The 23,367-nt window shown below is 38.1% G+C and overlaps 1 protein-coding gene across 43 annotated transcripts in view; it reads right to left on the bottom strand.

Annotated features, from left to right (window-relative positions):
- ANK2 (ankyrin 2) overlaps positions 1-23,367 on the bottom strand; it is a 318,537-nt gene that overhangs the window by 66,794 nt on the left and 228,376 nt on the right. For 41 of the 43 annotated variants that reach the window (XM_073892120.1, XM_073892130.1, XM_025874074.2 and 38 more), the window contains 4 exons: positions 18,744-18,842; positions 17,732-17,830; positions 9,298-9,370; positions 1,095-1,239 (listed from right to left, as the gene is read on the bottom strand). In XM_073892120.1, the coding sequence (XP_073748221.1) occupies positions 1,095-1,239; positions 9,298-9,370; positions 17,732-17,830; positions 18,744-18,842 (416 nt within the window). Of the gene's footprint in view, positions 1-1,094; positions 1,240-7,355; positions 7,410-9,297; positions 9,371-17,731; positions 17,831-18,743; positions 18,843-23,367 lie in introns of all 43 variants that reach the window. The other 2 variants (XM_073892154.1, XM_073892155.1) reach the window with 1 other exon arrangement.

Raw genomic sequence — 23,367 nt, 5'->3', positions numbered from 1 at the left:
CTCCTCCAGGAAGCCTGAGTCCCGGGGCTTTAGTTGTACTCTGTGGGTACCACTAGCCTAGTTTCTCTCACATCCCATCAGACTATAATTTTAACAATCACGTCCTGGTCACATTTGTATCTCTAGCACCCACCACAAAGCCAGCCCAGAAAGGCACTTATTACATGCACACTGAATTGTTCAAAAGAAAAAAGAAAAAAAGTAGGGAAGAAGCATTGATGCTTAAGGAAAAACTCCAAGAAAAATCTGTTTTTGCTAATTATCCATTTAGAATTAACTCCACTTTAAGGTATTTATTTCTTAGACTGTGAATGTGTTAACTACAGCCTAGAATACAGCAAGGCTAAAACTATAAACCTAAGATTACTGATTAGTGGAAAACATTACACTATATGGACCACCATATGTTAACCAAAATTGGCAGTCAATCCTTTGATGAGGTACCATGGGATGTTCTTATTCAGCTTGCCTCAAAAAATAACAAACACCAGTTGTGCTAGTTAGTAATAATCAGAAAATAACATTGATTTTATACTTCAGAATATGACATAACCTCTTCAGATTTGTCTATAAAGCCTGTGCTCCTTCAGATTTTGCTCAGATTGCTTTTGTATTCAAGATCTTGGAGGATTTTGGTCTAATTCCTTTTCATGAAAAAGTCAGTTTCAGGCAGTTTCCTCCTGAATTTGTTTCTTTTTCATCCTTCTTCACAACATACTTTTATTCACAGAATTTATGCCACTAACAAAAATACCCATAAGGTAAAACAGTCCTTTTTAATTGCCTAGAGAAAAAAGTGGTAAATGATTACAAATACTATACTGAAATGTAGAGAGCTCTTTACTTATCATTTGCTCTGCTTCTTACTAGTTGTTTGACTTTCATTAAGTTACTTAATCTCTCTGGGCCTCAGTTTCCTGTTCTTTAAAATGGGCACTTAAAGGTGCTCAAGGATGCAGTTAAGATACAACATGCTGAGAGTAGGGCAGTACCTACTGAGTATCAATAATTATGTCTACTTTTTTAAATTATCATCATGAAAAAGTGTTGCATTGCCTTCTGGCTGATAACAAGTGTCAGCTTTAGGTGAATACCTGTCGGAGCGTGCTCCCTCCAAGCTGTATCGCAGGTAATTCATACCGTCCAGGAACTGACTGCTGGGTAGCGAGTCATCACCCAGTTCTTTCAGATCCTCGGGCCTAAGATATTCTCCCCCATCGCCTGTCATCGTGTCATCACCTTGAAGCAATCAGAGGAAGATGGAGGAAGAATTATTTGTTGAATGTCATATTAACTACAAGATAGGATGATGATCATGAAAAAACATCAGAATAGCATGGACATCACCGGAACACCACACACCCAAAGAAAACAGAACACATGCAACCACAAAGTGCTAAAACTTATTAGAGAAACAATATTTGACCCATTTCCCATTGCTTACCAAGAAGAAAGAATTACCTGAATTGTAATACTCTTAATATCAATTTTCTTTACTCTTTTTTTTTTTTTACCATAGCTGGTTTATAGCTTGTACTATTTAACATAGTCCACTATGCAGACCACTCAACTTCTAGACATAGTTCCAATAATTTTGTACATAATGTCTGGCATTAACAGTCTCTTCGTGTCATTGGCAATATGCTAAGAAATACCTACTACTCCAGGCACCTGGGTGGCTCAGTTGGTTAAGCGTCTGCTTTCAGCTCAGGTCACGATCCCAGGGTCTTGGGATGGGGCCCCGCATCGGGCTCCTTGCTCAGTGGGGAGTCTGCTTCTCCTTCTCCCTGTCCCCCACCATCCTGGCTCGTGCTCTCTCTCACTATCTCTATCTCAAACAAATAAATAAAACCTTAACAAAAAATAGAAAGAAATATCTACTGCTCTAAAATATGTGATATAGTATGTGGAGGGATATGATTTATAAGATTAACAAGATATGCACATTAGGGAAAGCATACTAGAACAAAGTGAGCAGATTGTGACATTTTAATAAACAACCTGGAATTTAATTTTAATAACATTACAGAGCATAAAAAGGATGTTTTGTTGGAAACTAGGTGGCTTCCCAAAGGTGAATGACAGGGAAAATAGAGAATTAAGTAATCAAGTAGTGGCAGAAAGAGATGACTAAGTGTGGTAGCTCATATTTAGAAGATCAAATGGTAAGGGTACATTCCCTGCCTGTGACTAGGAATAGAATGCTTTCAAAAATATCTTTTCCAGGTGAGTCAATAAGTAATACCTCATTCACAGAAGTGCTCTGTATGCCATTAATATGCTGACATGGAGAAATAAATAATATAGCTGAGAGAAACTATTTTTGATGACTCCTTAAGACACTAATCACACCCTTTAAGCCTGATGATCTACGTAAAGGACAATTTGAAGGAATGTACTTCATTCCTATAAACTAAGTTAAATATCATTCTATACTCATTTGTTTCAAATAGTTGTTCTAAATCAGCACTAATTTATAAAGGTACAGCATTAAAGAATTGTAAGAAAGATATATGTCTTTGACATTTCACTGTTTGTCTGTATATATGATCTTAAGATCTCAGGTATATATAAAAGGATTATTAGCTCTTTAAATTACTTAAAATTAATGACAGATTAAAAAAAGAGAGACCTTCCAGTAAATGGAGATATAATTTATTAACCATTAGATTTTTGTCTCAAAGTGAATGCATTTAACATTTGACCATTATAAGTCTCATCATTAAAAATACTTTCATGGCTCCTTCAGTGACACCACTAGATCTTTATTGAGTTTTAGCATAATGAGTTAGGCTACACAGAGTATTAATTAAAAGTTGAGTCTTTAGAATCAGACAGACCTGGATTCAAATTTTAATTGTTATTTACTGACCTGTTAATCTTCCAGAGCCTCAATTTCCACAACTAGTAAATGGGAATGATACTAATCTATCTCACACAGTAGTTGAATGAATAACATAATAACATTGTGTAATCAAGTGCCTGAATATACTAATTGCTACCTATTGTTTTTATTAATACAAAATGGTGAAAGTGTGACACATCAATGAAATATGAGCTCAATTTCATTTACGCAAAAATATTCTTATTTTTTTTAAAGATTTTATTTATTTATTTGAGAGAGAGAGAGAGAGAATGCTAACACAAGCTGGGGGAGAGAGAGAGGGAGAAGCAGACTCCCTGCTGAGCAGGGAGCCTGACGTGGGGCTTAATCCCAGGACTCTGGGATCATGACCTGAGCCGAAGGCAGACGCTTAACTGACTGAGCCACCCAGGTGCCCCTACAAAAATATTTTTAAATGTATATATCATAAAGAAAGAAATATAATTGTACTGTGTTTTAAATATTCGTAAATCTGATAGCTCTAAGGAAAACATGAGTAAAGTTTTTAAAATTATGGTTGTTAAAGGGGTCTCCTGCCCACCCTTACATATATTTTCTTCTTTAAAGTGAAAAGGGGCACCTGGGTGAAGGTTAAGTGTCTGCTTTCAGCTCAGGTCATGATCCCGGGGTCCTGGGATCGAGTCCCACATCTCAGGCTCCCTGCTCAGCGGGGATCCTGCTTCTCCCTCTTTCTCTGCCTCTCCCCCTCCTTGTGCTCTCTCTTTCAAATGAATAAATAAAATCTTTAAAAAAAAATTAAAAAACTAAAAAGTGTTCCCTCACAAAGCAAGATGTGACAATAACAGCAATCTATAGATAACACTACAAACACAAAATGCATGATGTTGGTCAACTTTAAGAACCAAAAAGGTCAGAGGACAGAGATCACTTTAGGATGGTGTGGTGGGTTCAGTAGTGTCCCCCCAAAATTTCACTTCCATTTGGAATCTGAGGATAGGGCCTTTTTTGGAGATAGGGCTTTTATAGATGTAACTAAGTTAAGGACTGAGATGAGATCACATTGGATAACTCCAATCAGAGTGTTCTTAGAGACACAGAGGAAAATGCCACATGAAGGCAGAGATTGGAGTGATGTGTCTACAAGCCAAGGAACAAACACCAAGGATCGCTGACAGCCACTGGAAGCTGGAAGAGACAAGAAAGACTCTTCCTCAGAGTATCAGAGGTTAGTATGGTCCCACCATAAATTTTTCACTCCCAGAACTGTGAGAGAATAAATTTGAGCCACCAAGTTTGTGGTAATTTCTTGTGATATTCCTAGGAAATTCAGTGAAGCTGGAGAAGGAGTCACCGAAGAAGGAATTGGAGCCGATCATTTGTTTGGATTCAGTTTTAATGCGCAGAGACTGACACTACTCTAGGTGAGAGGCTCGTGTGTAAGGGGTCATGGAGGGCAATAAAAACAGTGAGAATAAAAGAGTAATACGTGTTACTTATTTAGAGAATACTACCTGAAGTAACTTGGCAAAAGTAAACGTTCATGATGGTGAGCAATGGCAAAAAGTCCAGGAAGAAAGTTAGTGTCTAAACAGTGATCAAATCAAGGCCAGACATCTTATTATAAGCCTTGTAGGACTTCATTGTTTCTACTACTTCCCTCCTCTTATGTAATTGGTAAACCTTTACGTAGGAGTATTTTTATGAGTCAAATAAGTTGGGGTACCCCTTTGTTTATTTCTGGGAGAAAAAAATTATAAGATCAATTCTACGAATTAGTTTACCAAAACACAGGCATTGTCTGGTTTGGATATAAGCCTAAATTATTTCCAGAAAAAAAATATGTGAACTTGTTAACATTTGGGAAGACTAACTCTACTCTTATTTATGAAAAGGTGGAAGAAATAGTTGGATGAAGTATCTGTCGTGTTATACAAGGAGGAAGTGAGGAGCCCCGCTGTCAAGAGTTCACAGCCAAAGTGTGACAAAAGGAGATAACAGATGGTTCCTCTACATTTCATCGTAACACTCAGCCATTCTGGAGTTCTCTTGATTATCATTAGTACACATCATTCCAGAGAAGCAGTGGAGAAGTTTGTACAAACCATCCATGCACAAACCTTTGAGTATGTGGGACACATGGGTCACATTTCTACAGGTATTTTAGTTACCTAAGTGTTAATCACCCCTGAGCCCCACCATATAACTTACTGCTGTGGAGCTGAGTCAGCAAAGGTAGGGATCAGCTCATGATCCTATGAAGATGTAGAGGATTACATTTACAGCTGTGTTTTCGTCCGCACAGTACAATACTCTCAGATTGAATTCCCATTTCTATCTTTTCCTTCCATTTCTCTGCCATGTTGTTCCATCAGGACTTATTTATAGTATGACTGAGCTATTACAACAACGTTCATACTGGGTTTACCTTCCCCATCTACCACTTAATGGCTGTGTACTGTGGAGCAAACTACTTAATGTGTTTAAGTCTTAGTCTCATCCTGTTCAGGTGAGCCTTTCCTCACCTGAAAAAAAAAATGAGGGGAAATCAATAGCCTAGCTCATGCGGATGCTATGGGGATTAAATGAGACAATGCACCTAGCATTGTAGATGTTTAGTAAATGTTTTCTCCTCTGTCAAATATCTGAGCTTCCTTCCAATTTCTTCCTAATACACTCCTTTAGTGTATCACTGCTGGTTTAATCTTTGTGAAAATCAGATTTGTTTCAATCATTAATCAAAATGTTTAATATATCCTAATTTCCCAGACTTTTCGGTTAAGAATTCAAACATTCACAGTGAAGCCCAGTATGTTTTAATGCATGAGCCAAATCAAATGACTGGATTATTTTGCCACTCTGTGTCTCTCTCTTATGCTTTCCCCTCTCAGGACCATCCATACTGTTCCTTCCCCACTCTCTAAAACCTGTGTCACCTTCCTATTAATCTCTCAGTTTCGGCAAGTCCACAGGACTGTGCGAGGTCTCTCCTTCTCTAGCTCCCAAGGCAGATATGAAAAGTGGATGACATAGTGCCTTCTGTTATACTTCACTTAACTTCTACATTATCTCCCCATGTGTATATATATATATATATATATATATAAAAAAACACAGGCATGCCCTGTGTTCACCTCTGATGCCCCAATGGTAGCAGTGACAGAACTTTACACACAGTAGTAACATCACTTTTACTATCTGTTGATTGGATTCATGAATGGATATCCTGATTACTATACCAAGTTAGCCTGAAAGGACATCTATACCGGGCTTGAATATTCTTTTGAGTATTGATAATATACACAATTATCAAAACAGAAGAGCTGTAAAAAAGAAAAAAAAAGGCAAGAATTGGCTAATACCTTTAAAATATATGTGGCTGCACTTTGTCCATATGAATGGTAGGTTCCGTGAAAACATTTTAAGCCCGTAAAACATTAAAGGGTTGGCAATATCAACCAGCCAAGTTTCTTTATACTAATTCTTAGCACTAAAAGTCACTTCACAGTACTCAAACATATTGTATACATAAAAATTTTTCAACTTGAATTTCTTTCTGGGGAAAAATGTGTTACTAAGCTTTTGGCTAGGTCTAAAAGAAGGAAAGCTTCTTCTCTCACCATAGGAGATATTCTTGATCATTAGCCAGTATTCCTCTCAAAGCAAGACCTTTTATCACTAAAAACTCTGAATCTATAACAGTTTTAATAAAAGTACACAGGATATTATAGCTAGATCTTATATTAGGCAATGAGCAGGTCCAAAAAGCTGTTTTATATAAATGGAATTTCTTTAATCCCACTCAATACTTTGAATGCACTGGCAATGGAATTATTTAACAATTATTTAGGAAATAAACTACTTTTAAATTAAATAATCACTCTATTTGATTTATAAATTTAGATTTTCATGTAAGAAGTTTGCTTCAAGTGATACCACATGCACTTTGGATCCTTGGTAGATACAATATTTTATATTATTCATTTTTCCCTACATGCTGAAGTTCCTCCTAAATAATTTTAAGGGTTATTTTTATTCCTAGCTACCTTCAAAAATCACATTATAACTATCAATTTCACATATTTTTTAACCACATCTAAAACTTATCTTCAGCCAAGAATGATATGAAGTACATTCAGTCAAGCAGTCTTAGTTTTAACAGGTCCATGGTAGTTAAGTGTCAACTTACAAAGAATTATTTTTTCCTGTGTATTCTTAGAAGAGAGATTAGTTTTGGTAAAATATTCACATGATGCTCATTAGATAATTTAATGATACTAATAGGTCTCAACAACAGCAGCAAAATCATTAATAGGATAAGCAATTTATGGCTTTAAGCTTCCAAGTTAATAAAATCTACACACTCACATGCATACAAATACAACTCCATGCTATTTCAAAAGAAACAGATTAGTAGTAGGCACCCAGATTTAAATATTAAGCAAGTTGCTTCTATCCAGTTAAGAAAAATTAAAAGCAAAGCTTTCACTCCAATAACTTCCTCTAAAGGTACCTGAATCACTAAGCGCTTCCCCATCAATAAAGTTGTCACCGAACTGTTTAAAGGCTGTTAGGAAAGATGATTCCACAAAACAAAACATGATGTGCATATATGAATGCTAAAATTAGCTGGCAAGTGTTAGGATGGAACACAAAATTATTATAATACTTGGAAATGCTAACTTTGGCAATTATTAATTTACTTATAATAACGCACTGACCAAACATTTGCTCGTTCTTGTCATAAGTTCTTACAAAAGCTGAGATAACTCAGTGCCTATTACCAATCGGTGAACAAACTAGTTCCAAATAATGACACCTCAATGTAAAGTTTCACCTTCTGATTACATCTTGAAGAACCTAAAAATCTACTTTTACTATTTCTCAATAAAAGCAATTATTATTAAGAATAGTACTTTTCTTTTCAACCTGACTAGTTTTTTAGTTCTTTTATCTCTGCAGTGAGGGACTCCCTAGTGTCTTCTATGCTCTTCTCAAGCCCAGCTAGTCTCCTTCTGATTGTTCTTTTAAATTCTGGTTCAGGCGTATTACTTATATCTGGTTTAATTAGATCCCTGGCCGTGCCCTCTTCTTGTTCTTTCTTTTGAGATGAGTCCCTCCATCTTGGCATTTTGTCTAGATCTCTGTCTTGTGTGTATTAGGAAAGCCTGTTAGGTTTCCTGCTCCTGAGAGTAATGCTGTATTAAGAAGAGCTCATAGAGGGCGCCTGGGTGGCTCAGTCGTTAAGCGACTGCCTTCGGCTCAGGTCATGATCCCGGGGTCCCATGATCTAGTCCCGCATCGGGCTCCCTGCTCAGCAGGAAGCCTGCTTCTCCCTCTCCCTCTGCTGCTCCCCCTGCCTGTGCTCTCTTACTCTCTCTCTCTCTGACAAATAAAATTAAGAAAAAAAAAAAAAATCTTAAAAAAAAAAAAAAAAAAGAAGAGGTCATACACTGTCCAGGGCCTGGTGCTTCAGAAAGTGTCTTTGGTGTGTGCTGTGTGCACTCTGCTGTTGGGTTTTGGCTGCTCTTTCCCTCAGATTAGTCTCGGCAGAGCTTCTCTTTGCCTGCAGTGGGTAGTGTTTGGACCTTCTCCAGTGTGTGGCAAGTTTTAACTAGTACTATTCTTTATGGCAATAATTTTTCAAACATATACATTTGACCAAAAGCTGTACTATTGAAATTTGCCTACATACCTCATTTGCTGCATTCATGATTTTTTGGCAGATTTTTTTGTTCAAGAAAAGTCAACTGGCTCTAACTGAAGTAGAGGTAAGGAGCCAGAAACCCTCGTGGAGGGGCAGACCTGCAGCACAATGCTCCATCCCCACCCCAGGCAGTCCCTTGTACTCCTTTTAGAGCAATAGGCTTCTCAACATTTGAAATCCACTACCTTAGATAATTTTTATCAGCTCTAAAACTATACAGAGCATATTTTATGACTTAAAGAATCAAATGCTTACGTTGAATTAGTATGACTTACATGCTATTTCTAATCTTATCTAAGCCTCCTCTCTCTCCTCTGGACTTACGATTTATTCTGATCATTTGAACCAATCAGAAACAGAGACTTCTCAATATACCATTGAGAAAATATACTTCAAAGTCTTTCACTTTAAGGCATTTTAATTTAAAAAGTATGTTAACATAATTAAAACACATATTAATAATAATTGTATTATCAGGTAGGTGTTTTTAACAGATGGCCAATTTCCAGTGTCTTTCCCCTTTTCCAGTTCTGTTATTAGTAAGACATTAAAGATAATACCCATTGAAAATAGACAAATCACTATCCTCTTTCCCCAAAGGACGAAAGTAGGTGTTTTGAAACAGAGGTGAAAAAGTGACTTTAAATGTTAAGAGGCTGTCACCCACACCCCCTGTACCAGCTTCATCCTTGAGGAAAAGGATGCCTTGTCTTTGTGTAAGACAATGAAGACCGAATAAAAATCTTACCTTCTTCATCAGAAACATCAAGAACCTCAGTCATCGTCTCAGGAACATTTAGCTTGTGTTTTTCAGTGATAGTCTGGAAAAAAAAATCATTAATACGCAAGTTAAAATCAAACAAAAGAGAAAAGAATCACAGAGGAGGTCACGTGGATAGCATCAGCAAGCCATCAGTCCCTGATCATTTCATCTTCCTACATGTATGTTCTGGAAGCTTATTCTGGTCCATGAAAATTCATTTGTTCTTTCTGAAGATAAATGGTCATTGACTCCAGTGAAGTTGTACAAGAAGAAGTTCATTATTTTGAGTTCCTTTTTGAAAAATAAATTCTTTAACGATGGCATTAATAATTAGTCATATTGAGAAAGCAGACGAATGTTTCTAGGGCTTCCCTAAAATGAACTAAGTAATGTCTCCAGAAAAGTTTTAAAAAGAGCAATGAACATATGTAATTTATTAAAAACAAAGCCATTGGAAAAGAAGTTGTAAACAATGTGAAAGACAAACTATTGGGGCAGAAAACATGATGCATCTCTTCTGGGATCAGAAGATCAAGGGCAGAGAGTCAATCATCCTTTCGGTATTTCGTTGGTCTACAGTTCTGGTTTGTTGCTTATTCGCCTTCCACAAAGGCACTCCAGAGTTGCCAAGTCCACTGCCTTCCATTCCTGATGGGCGATGTAAGGTTAAGAGACCAGATTCTGGAGAATGGCTGCCTGGGTTCGAATTCTAACTTTGTCATTTCTTAACAAGTTCCTTACTTCTTTGGGTCTCAATTTTCTCATCTATAAAACAGGGATACTACTACTACTTCATAAAATTGTTATGAAGATTAAATGAAATAATATACATAAGAGCTCTAAGAACAGTGCTTGGAATATGTTAGCACTCAATAAATATCAGCTAGTGTAACATCATTATTGTAATTGTAATTCTATGTTAAATTCATCTTAAAACTGAAGAGCCTCTGAACTTTTTAGTCATTCAGGCACTCAAGAAACATTTTGAGCACCTACCACATGCTGGCACTGTTTTAGACAACCAGGGATACCACGGTGATTTAAAACAAACAAACAAAAAATAAAAAACAAATCACACTACTTTAAATATCACTGCCAAGTCTCAAACTCATATCTCTAGTGTCTGCACTGAAAATGTAGTAAGTGCACGGAGTGGCATCGTTACGGGAACTCTAAAAACCTAATCTCTCAAAATAAGGCAAATCTTCAAATAAAGTCACTAAAATATTGGGGCAAACAGTTGTCTTAGGTTTTTTAAGCTTTGCTACATGGATACTACGGACTTTTTTGAATGGCACCAACTTCTTTTCTTTCCAAAAGCAGTAGAGAACTTCAAATAGATTTACGAGGAAATTCAACTACTTTGAAAATATATTCACATCTACCTGTATAATATCTGTGTGTCAAGAGGCACTGATGAAATCATAATGTGACACCGCATGCCCTTTCAGTGGCTCCCCATTTCCGCAGAAAACAAGCCAGACAAAGTGGCTCAGAAGAGCTGGGTGATGTAGTAAGGAGAGGCACGGAGGCCTCCCCCTCCCCCCTCCATGCTGCAGCCGTGTTCCCAGGTCATGTCCTCTTACACCTCTAAGTTTTTCCATATATTCTCTCCTTTACCAGAAATATTCTTCTACCTCTTTTCTTGGCTCATAGTAGATGTAATTTTCTTGGAGAGACATTCCCCAATCCTCCCTGATGAGTGTTTCACTGTGATTATCTGGCAACACGGGATACACCACACCATACATGTCTGTGTCTTATCTGCTCCCACATGAGAGAGTGAGTCATTGAAGAGTCAGTTTGTTTCCACAGAACCTGAAACCTAGCAGGTGCTTCTCAAGTATATATCGAATACATCAATGATACAAAATTAGGCAAACTGTACGTAAAATCCACATAACAACTAAACAGATTTTCTTTGGGGTGATAAAACAGTTAAAGAATGGGAAGAACCCGAGAAAGTAAGGAAAGTCTCATGTTATCCCGATGAAGGCACAGTTGGAGATTAAAGTATTGAATTCAGCTTTCCTGCATGTTGCTTATGATGTTTAAATAATTTTGTAATGTCTTATTCACTGAAAACTAAACTTTAGGAAAGACAAAAGCATCCATTAAAAATTCTGCATAATAGTAGCTGATCAATAAGTATATCTTAAACTTAAGAAGACTATTATATCACTTATTTTATTTTTAAAGATTTATTTATTTATTTGAAAGAGAAAGACAGCATGAGCAGGAGGGGCAGAGGGAGAGAGAATCTGAAGCAGACTCCGCACCGAGTGCAGAGCTGGATGCGGGGCTCAGTCTCACAACCCTGAGATCATGGCCTGATGCGAAACCAAGTCCGATGCTTAACAGACTGCACCACCCAGGCGCCCCCTCATTTACTTATCTTAATAGTAATTAATTCATAAATTTAACATGGATAAATTAAAACCTGTGTTCTATATCCATGGTTTTCAACTCTAGCTGCAAATTAAAATTATTAGAGAAAATTTTAAAATACCATCACTTGGATACCATCACAGAACACTTAAGTCAGAATCCCTGAGGGCTCAGCTATGAAAAAGTTGCTCAGATGGATCTATCATGCAGCTCAAATCGCAACCCATTTGGAAAAGTGTATAAATTGCAGAAAGTGCTTTGCATTTAAAATATAGGAAAGACAGTGACATCTTATTAAGCTAATGATAACCTATTAAGCTTTTTCTGAAACTTTTTTTATAAGATTCTCAGTGTAAATAAAATGACTCAAACATGTGAAGGGATATCTACCATATTAGACTACACCAGAAAGTTTATTTTACGGAGATGTTCTAGAGTATTTGCCCTTTTTAGGAAACATTCCACAAGAGGATGCTTCTCTATTTGAAAATAAGTGATGGAAATATTTTTTAAATAAGTTCTATTGCCTGACGTACTTAATTTATATTTTCAGACACTGATAATAGGACTATATTTTCTTTGAATTTCTAAGAGTGGACTGGAATTTCTAAGAGTGGAAATACCATTGCTTTAGCTTGGTCACTGAATACTACCAAAGTTATTACCAGCAAATATATGTGGCAACAGAAAAAGTACCACACAGTGATCACACTGGTCACAGATATTTTTCTGTTATAGATCATAAAAATGCCCTCTATATGCAATGTAGTGAGTATGCATTTGTTCAGGATGTAGCACTGACCTTTAGAAGACCATCAATAAATATTTGTTGAATGGATGATAAATAAGTCTTCCTACTCATGAGTAATGTTATAAGAGATATATATTTTCCTTTAAAATGGAGTGAACTTTGAAAACTTGATTATCAAAATATAAATATGGTTTTATACAAATGCATCTGAATAGTGCATAGAAAACAAAGATATAATTAAATGATCATGGGCAACTCCGTCTGCTATAGAACCTAAGAGTCTATATTCAAGATTAGAAACCACTTCAAAGTTAAAATGGGTAGTGTACTATGCACACATTTAATAGTATGTAATTAAATCAGATAATACGGCAATATAAATAGGATAGGAGAGATGGAAGCCTTAATAATGAGTTTTTTTTTAAGAAACAAGTGTTTTTTTTTTTTTAAGATTTTATTTATTTATTTGAGAGAGAGAGAATGAGAGATAGAGAGCACGAGAGGGAAGAGGGTCAGAGGGAGAAGCAGACTCCCTGCTGAGCAGGGAGCCCGACACGGGACTCGATCCCGGGACTCCAGGATCATGACCTGAGCCGGAGGCAGTCACTTAACCAACTGAGCCACCCAGGTGCCCAATAATGAGTTTTTAATATTTATCGTGATGTGAAAAAGATGTAAAAACTAAAACATGAGTCCTTAACATGCTGTTTGTAAATAGATAATATCTGGTTTGTTTTACGCAAAAGAAAGAGTGTGCATAGCCGGCCTCCACTTGGCCCGCACCCCTCATCAACTATTTCCTTTGTATCACATACTCACCAAATCACCCCAGCATGATGAGTGATCTTGGCTAATATGCCACCTTCTAATGCCCACACACAATGGCTCCCATCAGTGGGGCAACAGGCTAAATTTGGTTTTGTTCCCCAATGTATTTATACCAATTGTACATGTTAATAGAATGTCTGTAATAATTTAAAAAGTATGTAAATATTTTTCTACAAAAACTAATGTAAATGGTTTGGAAATCTCAACAAAGGTGAGTCACCAAAACTAATTTGTACTCATTTAGGTGTAGTTGAGACAATTAAAGCAGATGAGGAAAAAAAAAGTATGTCAAAAGTTTAAAAAGGTTCTGCACTCAGTATAATGTCACTTTAAGATAACATACAGGATGAATACGGGGTGCCTGGGTGGCTGAGTCTGTTGTGTCCAACTCTTGATTTTGGCTCAGGTCACGATCTCAGGGTCCTGAGATCCAGCTTTGTGTCAGGTTCCAGGCTCAGCAGGGAGTCTGCTTGAGATTCTCTCTCTCTCCCTCTGCCCCTCCCCATCCCCGCGCATGCTCTCTAAAAAATAATAAATAAATCTTTAAAATATATATGTATATACGGGATGAATACCATCAAGATATAGGTATTATAGGATATAGTATGTAATATAGATGTTCTTTGTGCAAGAATGATCATTTAGCCTCCTTCTAGTCAATGGACCTATATTCAAAGAAAAGATCTTGACTCCACCTCAAGAGGTGTCCAATGACTTCAGGTGGATTTACTGCATTGCTATTTCTATGATTCCCATTTTAACTGACTTAGAGCCTCAAATAAGATTTAGGACTTTGAATAGTTACATTTCTTAACTGTCAAAAATTTCCCCTCTTTAAATGGTATAAAATGTCATTTTATTTTAGTAGTTTATTCAGCAATTTATGATGTCATTTTTATTTTAGTAATTTTGGGTCTACATATCAATGATTATATGCAACTTAAACCATGATCATTTTAAAATTATGCAAATAATACAAATACTCGATGACAGCTGATTAATAAGTAGAGGGGCGAGTCCTATCTCCGTCTTCCAAACTGCCTTAGGCAATTGAGCTTGGTGGCTTCTGCTGCCAGAAATGCGTCCCCCGCACTCTGATGCCCATTCCAGCAGACACGCAATGACTGTAATCCTGGGATAATGCTAAACTGCTTCATATCCCCTGCTGGGTTCCCCAAAGTTAGAAAAGCAAAGGTTAAGGAAACAAACCACAATTCCAAAATGTCTCAAAAATTTCTGAAGCAGTGGTTTCTCCTTTACAGACTGCTGCTTTCCTCTTCTCCCTACACAATGACTTTATTCATACTTTGGGGTAAAGAACTTCAGAAGGAGGATTAGCACAGGAAACTTTCTTTGACGAAAGAGAACTCACATGGCTGCTCAAAGGCACATCATACAAATCCAATGATGTGAGATTTGTATGTTAGTTGTGTAACTGTAATTACACTTAAATGGTAATAACATCAAACTAAATTTAATTTTATTGATTTTACATAATTATTTAATTGTCTAGTGTGCTACATTGGCCCATCACCAGTGAGCAATTCCAAATTCACTTTAGAAAATAATATTGAATATGATGCCTCCATGGAAATCAACCAAAAGCACTATTTGGGTAGGTTGTTTTTAATAGAAAACTAGGTGAAAACACCTCTTTCACAAAATTCATGTTAAGCTACATTTAGTGGGTGCCTGGGTGGCTCAGTCAGTTAAGCGTCTGCCTTTGGCTCAGGTCATGATCCCAGGATCCTGGGATCAAGCCCCGCATTGGGCTCCCTGCTCAGCAGGGAGTCTGCTTCTCCCTCTCCCACTCCCCCTGCTTGTGTTCCTGCCCTCGATACCTCTGTCTCCGTCAAAAAAAAAAAAAAAATCTTAAAAAAAAAGCTACATTTAGTAAAGCCAAGATCAGTAATGTCAGAGTGGTTAAGAACATGGACTTTAGAATCTGACAACCTAAATTTGAATCCTAGATCTAGCCTCAATGCCTGCCATATCTGTAATCACTAAATATTCATTTTTAATATCATTAATATCATTATGTGAAAAAAAAGTATGAATAAAAGTCTCTTCCCAAAGAGAGGAAGTGCAAAGTAAGAAGGCTCACATAAGAGACAGGAATAAGTTCATATTTTCAATCCTTCACCCCAAACTCAATTTCACAAAACAATAAAACTCAATTTTAAGAATCAATTCTAAGAGTCAGAAAGTAAAAATAGGGTGGTATCAAAACATGTTACCAATACAATTACCCATTTAGACAAAGGGGGTACTTGTTTAGTTAATGTGGACAATGACTTCTTACCCCAACTAAAAGCAAACATGCCATTATGTTTTATATTTGTCAGCTTTTTATCCAGGAACTTGATTTCTAAGTAGAGTGGTTTTTATTGGGGAAATGCTCAGCTGGGCAGGGCAGAGGATAATGGGACAGAAGAAAAGCTCACAGGGAGCTCTAAAAGCAGTTTTTGTATTGCACTAAAACTAGATGTGGCAGAGATACGACTCCACGTCTAATTTCTGAAAGGTATCTGAACTTGTTTAGTCATAGTATTTAGCAAGCTAATTGCTTCTCTTTTCAAATATAGATCTATATAGTTAAAGTCATTCACTCTAAGTAATATTTATGAGCCTGGGATCTCTTTGAAACTGAACATGTAAGTTCCGTAGGTTTGTTGATGTTAAAGAATTTATTTTCTTACAAAATGCAAGTCGCCTTCTCCACTCCCATTAAACTCTAAGCTGCTGGGGGGCTGGGAGGGGGGGTAATGTTTTCACCACTGTTGACTCTTCAGCCCTCAGCATAGAGCTCAGAGCATATTTTATACACAATAAATACTGAAGGAACGAATTAGTTAATGAAATGAATGGAAGAAAAGCAGGTCAAGTAGCAAAAAAAGATGCAAGCTTGCCACCTAGTGGTCACTTGATAAAAATGTATGTACATGATAACTGGCAATCCGAGCTAATAAAGTTTACAGAAAACATGACTCCCAAGAACAGATGTACTTGGCCAATCTTGCCACTACAGGCTTCACTTATCTGTGATTTGCACACTGTTTCAAAGATGCCAAATAAAGACACATATGTATAGGTCCCTAATATGAAGACTTTACTTTCCTGGTATAAAAAATGATTATAGTAAGAAAAAGCCATTAAGATTCAGCCATATAGAGCAACTCAGAAGTATAGTGATGGGTAGTGACAAGACTTGTTTTTCTCCCCTATAATTTATTGAAGCCATACTTTAAATCTTTTAAAAATATTGTGGTGTATTAGCCAAAGGTTTTAAGACTCTGCTTGAGAAAACAAGCAGTACTATTCTCTCCCATTTAAATTCAGGCTGTGTCTCACAGTTCATTAATAAATCATACTCCACTCTATTAAAAATTTCACATCAAACCAACTGTATTCCATCTGCCTCAACGTCAACAGGGACTTGGTGTCAGTCTGAAGAATAAAATTCCTTTCTTTTTCCACATATCTGTCAAAAGAAACAAGTGTTCTAAAATTCTATACACATCCTTTCCAACTTAAGGCATTTACTAGAACCCCATTCAGATGTTTTATGTTGATTTGTGATCTTACTGTCTCTAAAGAACATCTAATGTTCTACTGTCACTCTATTTTTCTGTTTTGAAAGAGAAATTAAAGGGCTGCTGTTCTTAGAGTCCATGCTTAAGAAAAAAAAGTTAATAAATAAGTGCAAAGAGAACAGCACTTTCGCTTTCATCTGTGAGTCTCCCTATGGGGAGGCCTCCTTTAAGCTTTGCTCCAACTGAATGGGACAAGAGCCTTAGGACTCATTAGTCCCATAGTCTTCACTCTCCTGGAGTTTCTCTGGCAAAGGCCATCAATGATCCCTGCTCCTCCTAAAGAATCAGCAGTCATATTCAAACCAGCAAAAATAAAAAATTTTAAATATATGCCCTTGTCGTGATACAGATACAGTTGACCTAAGTACAACCAATTTCCTTTTTCAATAAAAAATGATCATCAGAAGAAAGTAAGGAGGAACCGTTCTCACGGGAATGCATTTGACCCAGTCATCAGCCCAGTATCAGGGGGATTAGGGTCTTTCCAGAGGCTGATGTGACCTCCTGGCTAAGATCAGAAGTTTGCTCTGGAGTGTCCTACCACTTTGCCAGTGGTAGGTGTCACACCCCACTACAGTGAAAGGGCAGAGCAGCCCCCCCCCAAAAAGCAGTGGGAGAAAAAGGAACTAAATATTATACAATTACGTTTACATTTTATATGGATTTATGTTAACGAAAGGAAGCTAAAACCCCCATATTAGTTGTGTAAATGCACTTACCTCCACATACTTCCATGCTGTACTATATATTCACCCAAAGAAGTTCCAAACTAAAAGCTCAACACATTTTATAAGTGCAAAAGTATGTGGCTTGAAAGCCAAGACAATAGAACCAAAGCCCATCAGCTCCTTCTACTCACCGTGGTGGTGGTGGTGACCTCCTCTGTTACAACCTTCAGGGTGTCGACCACGGAGATGTAGCCCAGACGTTTAGCAATCGCCAAGGCGGTGTTGCCATTCTGAAGAGAGTGAAAGAGAGAAAGAGTGAGAACTGAGAGGCAGGACTGCGCCATGAGCCAATGAGCTCACCGGCTGCTCCGCAAGAGCCAGCATTTCCTTCCAAAACAAGGCACAGCTTAGGAAAATCACTAGTTTTTACCATTACATCTGAATCTCTTTGTAACTTCTTTAGACTATAGCCCGGGTCACCATGGTAACACAACAAGCTGCATCTGCCTGCTCTTCTAATAAGAAGCACTTGACGCTTTAACCCTGAGGTTGTCAAACATCTCTACAAATATTCCACTGTGTTTAGCAAAGTACCTCTTGAACTGAGGATGCAGCCTCCAAAAATTATTAGGCAGTACCGAGGACTGCTACTCTTCGTCAGAGGCCAGGCCATCTGCTGCAGGTAAGATGTTACCACAGGGAACTCAGTCACATATTTAGCTACAGCTGTGCAGAAGCTCACAGTGCAGCAAAATAACACAAGCAAGCAACTCCGGCTCCAGCGCCGGCCACGGGGGATCCCGGTTTGTTTAACTGCACCGCTTAGTTTACATTCCAATGGCTCCACGTCCCGAGGAGCTTTGTCTAAGCCAGCAGCCTCGCCAACCGGGCTCCCTTAAGAAGGCCGGGCGGGAGGGGTGAACTCGCGCTCACATCTGAGCACCAGCTGTAAGCAGAGCACGTTCCAGCAGCCTAAGCGCAGGGCCCCACTCCCCCGAGAGAGACGGCCGAGGCAGGCCGACTGCTCTCCCTCCCCGGGAAGCGCTGCCCGAGAAGTCATGCATCCCGGGCTTCCCAGAGTGCGGGGGGCTTATCAAAGAGGGAATGTGTCTGAACCCGGCTCAGACAAGGGGTCGCCGGGGCGGGCGAGCAGGAGGAAGCGGCGGTAGCCGCGTGGTGCGGGGCAGCCGGCGCCTGGCTTACCGCGGTGGTGGCGTTGGGCTTGGCCCCGTGCTGCAGCAGGACGTTGATGATGTGCGTGTGGCCCTGCTGGGCGGCCTGGTGCAAAGGCGTGTAGCCGTTCTGTAGGTGACGGTGGCCATGGACCCAGCAGGATTTGCAGCAGGAGAAGGAAAACTAGGTCAGCCTTCATGTTGCGTTTCTTGGTATTACTTACAACAAAACCATCAAGGATGTTTATTTGGAGCTCAGTTTCCCCACCAACCCCATTTCTCAGCAACAAGCCCTCCCTCTCACCTTATGGTCTGCTAAGCAAAGCGAAAAGACTAGCTTATGAAATAGGAAGACTAACAAACTCCAAATTACAGCTATTGTTATAAGTTTAATTAGCATTAAAAACGGGTATGCTGAGAGATTTATAATGACAAAAGAGCGTTAGCACAATGATTTCTTCCCTGGGGAAAAAGAAAGTAACATGTTTTTAACTGCAGCTTTCAAGCTGCAGACGGTAACGCAAACCACACTGCTTGTCATGACTTTTCTAATAATCTTTGCGCCAGCTTTAGGGCTTCTAAATCAATGGAGGTAAATCTGAATCAGCTTTGGTCAAAGAAGGGCACGCTTAGAGAATGGAAGAGTTCATTGGATGATGAGTGGCCCACTCTCAATTAAAAATGACTTTAAAAATGAAGCTCTTTTTAACATTCTGGTCTAAACGGGAAGTTTCAATGAAAGCTCTGCAATCCATGATTTGTGAGGAATTGCTACTGAGGTTAGTGTGCAGCCAATCTTGCTCAGAACTCTGGTAGGTGGCGGGTGGCACAGGTTGGTTGCATATTCACATTAATTAAACACATGGCACTGGAATCCTTGGAGGCAAACAAAACATTAATATCATTCATTGAACATTTATTTTGTGCCAGATGCCAGACCTTGTAGTTGTCTTTTAATCTTTATTGTCATCCTAAAACTGAGGGTGCTTGGTACAAAGGAGGTGTCTCATAAATTATGAGTGACTGACTGAATAAATGATTGAATAAATGTTTTCTTCCCATTTCAGAGATGATGACATGGAAAATAACAGTTAAGTGATTTCTTTGCAATCGTTCTAGGTTCAGAACCTGTGTGGATCATGATAGCCAACGGGTATCTGACGACTTTTTTTTATTATCTACCTGCCTCACACTGATAAAATTTTATCCGTTGTCTGGGTTCTAAGTTCTGAGCAGCCTATTCATAATCATAAACTTGTAGGAGTATATGTCCCTTTTATCTCCTGTCACTGCTGCCTCATGCATGACCAACGTGCATTTTTGCCACTCCTGTCTACATAAAGTGTCTTTCTGTATACACAAGGTGCCACATGATTCCTTCTATGCTTTTGCTGTGGCCTTTCCATCCACGGGGATGTCCCTGTATTTGTGAGTCTATCAGTCTGCGTGTCCTTCAGTCTGGAACATCATCAGCTCTGCCATGTTTCTATATATCCCTCCCATGGCATTACCCCCAGGAAACCTGGAAAAGAAGCCCATGACAGGGACTCTGAGAAACTTACTGCTATTGTAGGGACTCTGCTCTCAAATGAGGTAATCCATGGACATTTGAGAAGCATAAAGTAAGAGGTATTTTTTTCCCTGAAAATTCTTCTTCATCGTGTTTACAAGTATTCTACCAACCAAACTTGTTCACCTCTTCAGTATCAACCAACTTAATTCATTTAGCAAGCATTTACTAACCACATGCTATGTGCTAAATAGGAGACACCGTGCTTACGTAAATTAATAACGCCAGAGTAGCATTCTTGCCCCCAAGAGCTCACAATTTACTGAGTCCTCAATGCACACAGTGTCCAGGAAGGTGTCTCCCGGGCCTGATTTTAATTTAACCTTTACCTGAAGCCTCTGGTGCATGAGCATATTTGCTAGGGAAGTCTGGAGCAACTTAAAAACTTTTATGGGAACATTCGGTTGCAGCTTATCCAGGGTCTTAGGCCCATTCTGCTAGGAGCTCTAGACCCAGTTCTACCAACTTCTAGCGTATTCCTAAATCCCTCCAACCCTCCATTTCCTCATTTACAAAATGGGAATAGCCAAGATTTCAAGTCTGGTGAAGGATTATATATGTTGCCCGTGAGACTTTAATTTATCTAAAGTTCTATGAAAATGCTGACAAACATTATTTCACTTTTTTTCTTTCTCATTGAAGAGCTCTATGATCTTTGCTGCATATTTTATAAAAAAAATTTTCTTTTACATGCTGACGTTCTAAACGCTTTTTGCAAATTAATCATGTAATTAACCAACTCTAGTTCTCCTCAAGCTGATGTTCATAGGATTTTATTTTAATTTTAAACAACTAATAGTCTCATAAAAAAGTTCACTTTTCCAGATTTTTATACCAGATCATGAATGTTTGAGGACTAAAGGCAATACATATGTTTACATTTTCATAGCAACAAAACCAATTTTTAGTAACCATAGTTACATGAGATGTGAGGCAGAAAACACAAATCCTTTTCCAAAATTGCCATTCTGTGTGAAAAAAATTCTGAAGTGTTTATTAAAAGAACATCTTTTGATTTATGTATCTATCCACTCCCCTGAAGACATTAAAAGGTGTATTTACTTCTAAAAGCAAGTAAAATCTACAGAGTTCACTTAAAAAAACCCTGAAAAATTAAAATGAGATTTTTCTCTTAACCAAATGTTTATGTGAATGCATACCCAACCCCAGGTAGGTAAATGATGTTATCTAGACAATATGTATGGCTCATAAATATTATTTCAACAATCACACACTTAACAAAAAAATACGGTAACTGTTTTCAAGTTCCTCCAAAGTCTCATTGCATAGCTGCATTTATTCCCTTCAGGAGAAGACCTAGATTCCAACAGGAATCTTTCCTGTATGATTATGTGTGATCTAACTCGGCAAAAAATGGTGTTGGGGTGCTGATGCCTGAGAATTCCTATTAGAGCTTTTAAATAAGCTCAAAGTACAATTTCATGAGCACTCAAGAATTGCTCAGAACCTAGGCAGCAGCTATTCATGCTAGAGTCAGATGAAGTTTGGAATCTTGAATGTTAATAGTATTGTTTATAATTTTAAAAATAACTATATTTTTTTAAAGATTTTATTTATTTGACAGAGAGACACAGCGAGAGAGGGAACACAAGCAGGGGGAGTGGGAGAGGGAGAAGCAGGTTTCCCGCCGAGCAGGGAGCCCAATGCGGGGCTCATGATGACCCGAGCCGAAGGCAGACGCTTAACGACTGAGCCACCCAGGCGCCCCTAAAAATAACTATTTTGAATTCATCTGTAAGTATGGCGATGTACAGACACGATTTTGTTTCTGCTTCTAAGAGAATATAAAAAGACTGACTTCCATATCTTCTTATGTTTCTAATTATTAGCACTTTGATGACTTTTGAAAACTCACTAATTTAGTGGAGCCCACTCACACAGTTGCATTAAGAATTTCTGATACATAAACTTAAAAAAATAAACATGTAATTCCGTATTTCTTTGGACCAAGGAAGTTGGAGCTGCAAGTTATATTATACATAGTAGCAGCAGTTGTATTATTCATTTCTCTTCCCCTTGAAACAATCTGAGTGCCCTGAAGCGTGGTGTTATGTTCCAACCTTGCTTTGCTGAATAGGACCCTTCAGTTTTACCCAGCTGCTGGGTAAAAACATTTGGGATCAAGTCAGCTCTGCGTTATCCTTGACAACTTCCAACCCAGACCTTACACATCATTGCTTCACTAAGCATTATCATGTGATATTCCAAATGTAACAGAGTTGGTGGGAATGGTGGGGATGTAAACTGGTGCAGCCATTATGGAAGACGGTATGGAGATTCCTCAAAAAATTAAAAATAAAAATATGGTCCAGCAATCCCACTTCTGGGTATTTATCAAGAAAACAAAAACACTAACTCAAAAAGATATATGCACTCCCACGTTCCTTGCAGCATTATTTATAATAGCCAAGGTATGCAGCAACCTAAGTACCCATCAGTGGATGAATGAATAAAGAAAATTGTGGGCGGACACACACACACACACACACACACACACAATCTAATATTATTCAGCCATAAAAAGGAATGAAGTCTTTGGGATTTCTTTATGTCCCATTTGGGACAACATGCATGGACCTGGAGGGCGTCATGCTAAGTGAGATAAGTTAGAGAAAGACAACTACTGTATGATCTCACTTGTGTGTGGAATCTTAGCAAAACAAAGCAAAATCTGAACTCACAGATACAGAGAACAGATTGATGGTTGCTAGGGGCAGAGGGTGGAGAGTTGGGAGAAATAAGTGAAAGGTTATCACAGGTTAAAAAACATTTTTTAAGTGAAAGAAAATGGATTTAAATGTTATGTGATATTGGGTGTTCTGTTCTCAGCTATCTCCTCTATATTTAGAGAGGGATCCTTCCCTCAGGGGTCAAGAGGAGGTGATTAGAACATACCGCATCTTTTATAATGCATCACCAGTAAAAACACAAAGATTTTAAAACTAAGTACTAAGAATGGAAACGTTTTACATGTGCATTTAAAAAGGAAGCACTGTTGTTATTCACAGGACTCAGTAATCAAAATGTTCGAGTAGTGTGAGAAAGCATTATAAAGGTTGTAGTC

This window comes from Callorhinus ursinus, unplaced genomic scaffold (genome assembly GCF_003265705.2).
Source record: "Callorhinus ursinus isolate GAN/ISIS: 27379988/994484 unplaced genomic scaffold, GSC_fseal_2.0 scaffold4, whole genome shotgun sequence".
In the NCBI taxonomy this organism is placed as follows: Eukaryota; Metazoa; Chordata; class Mammalia; order Carnivora; family Otariidae; genus Callorhinus; species Callorhinus ursinus.
Note: the sequence above shows the minus strand (reverse complement) of the source record. Positions and strands in the feature narration are given on the sequence as shown.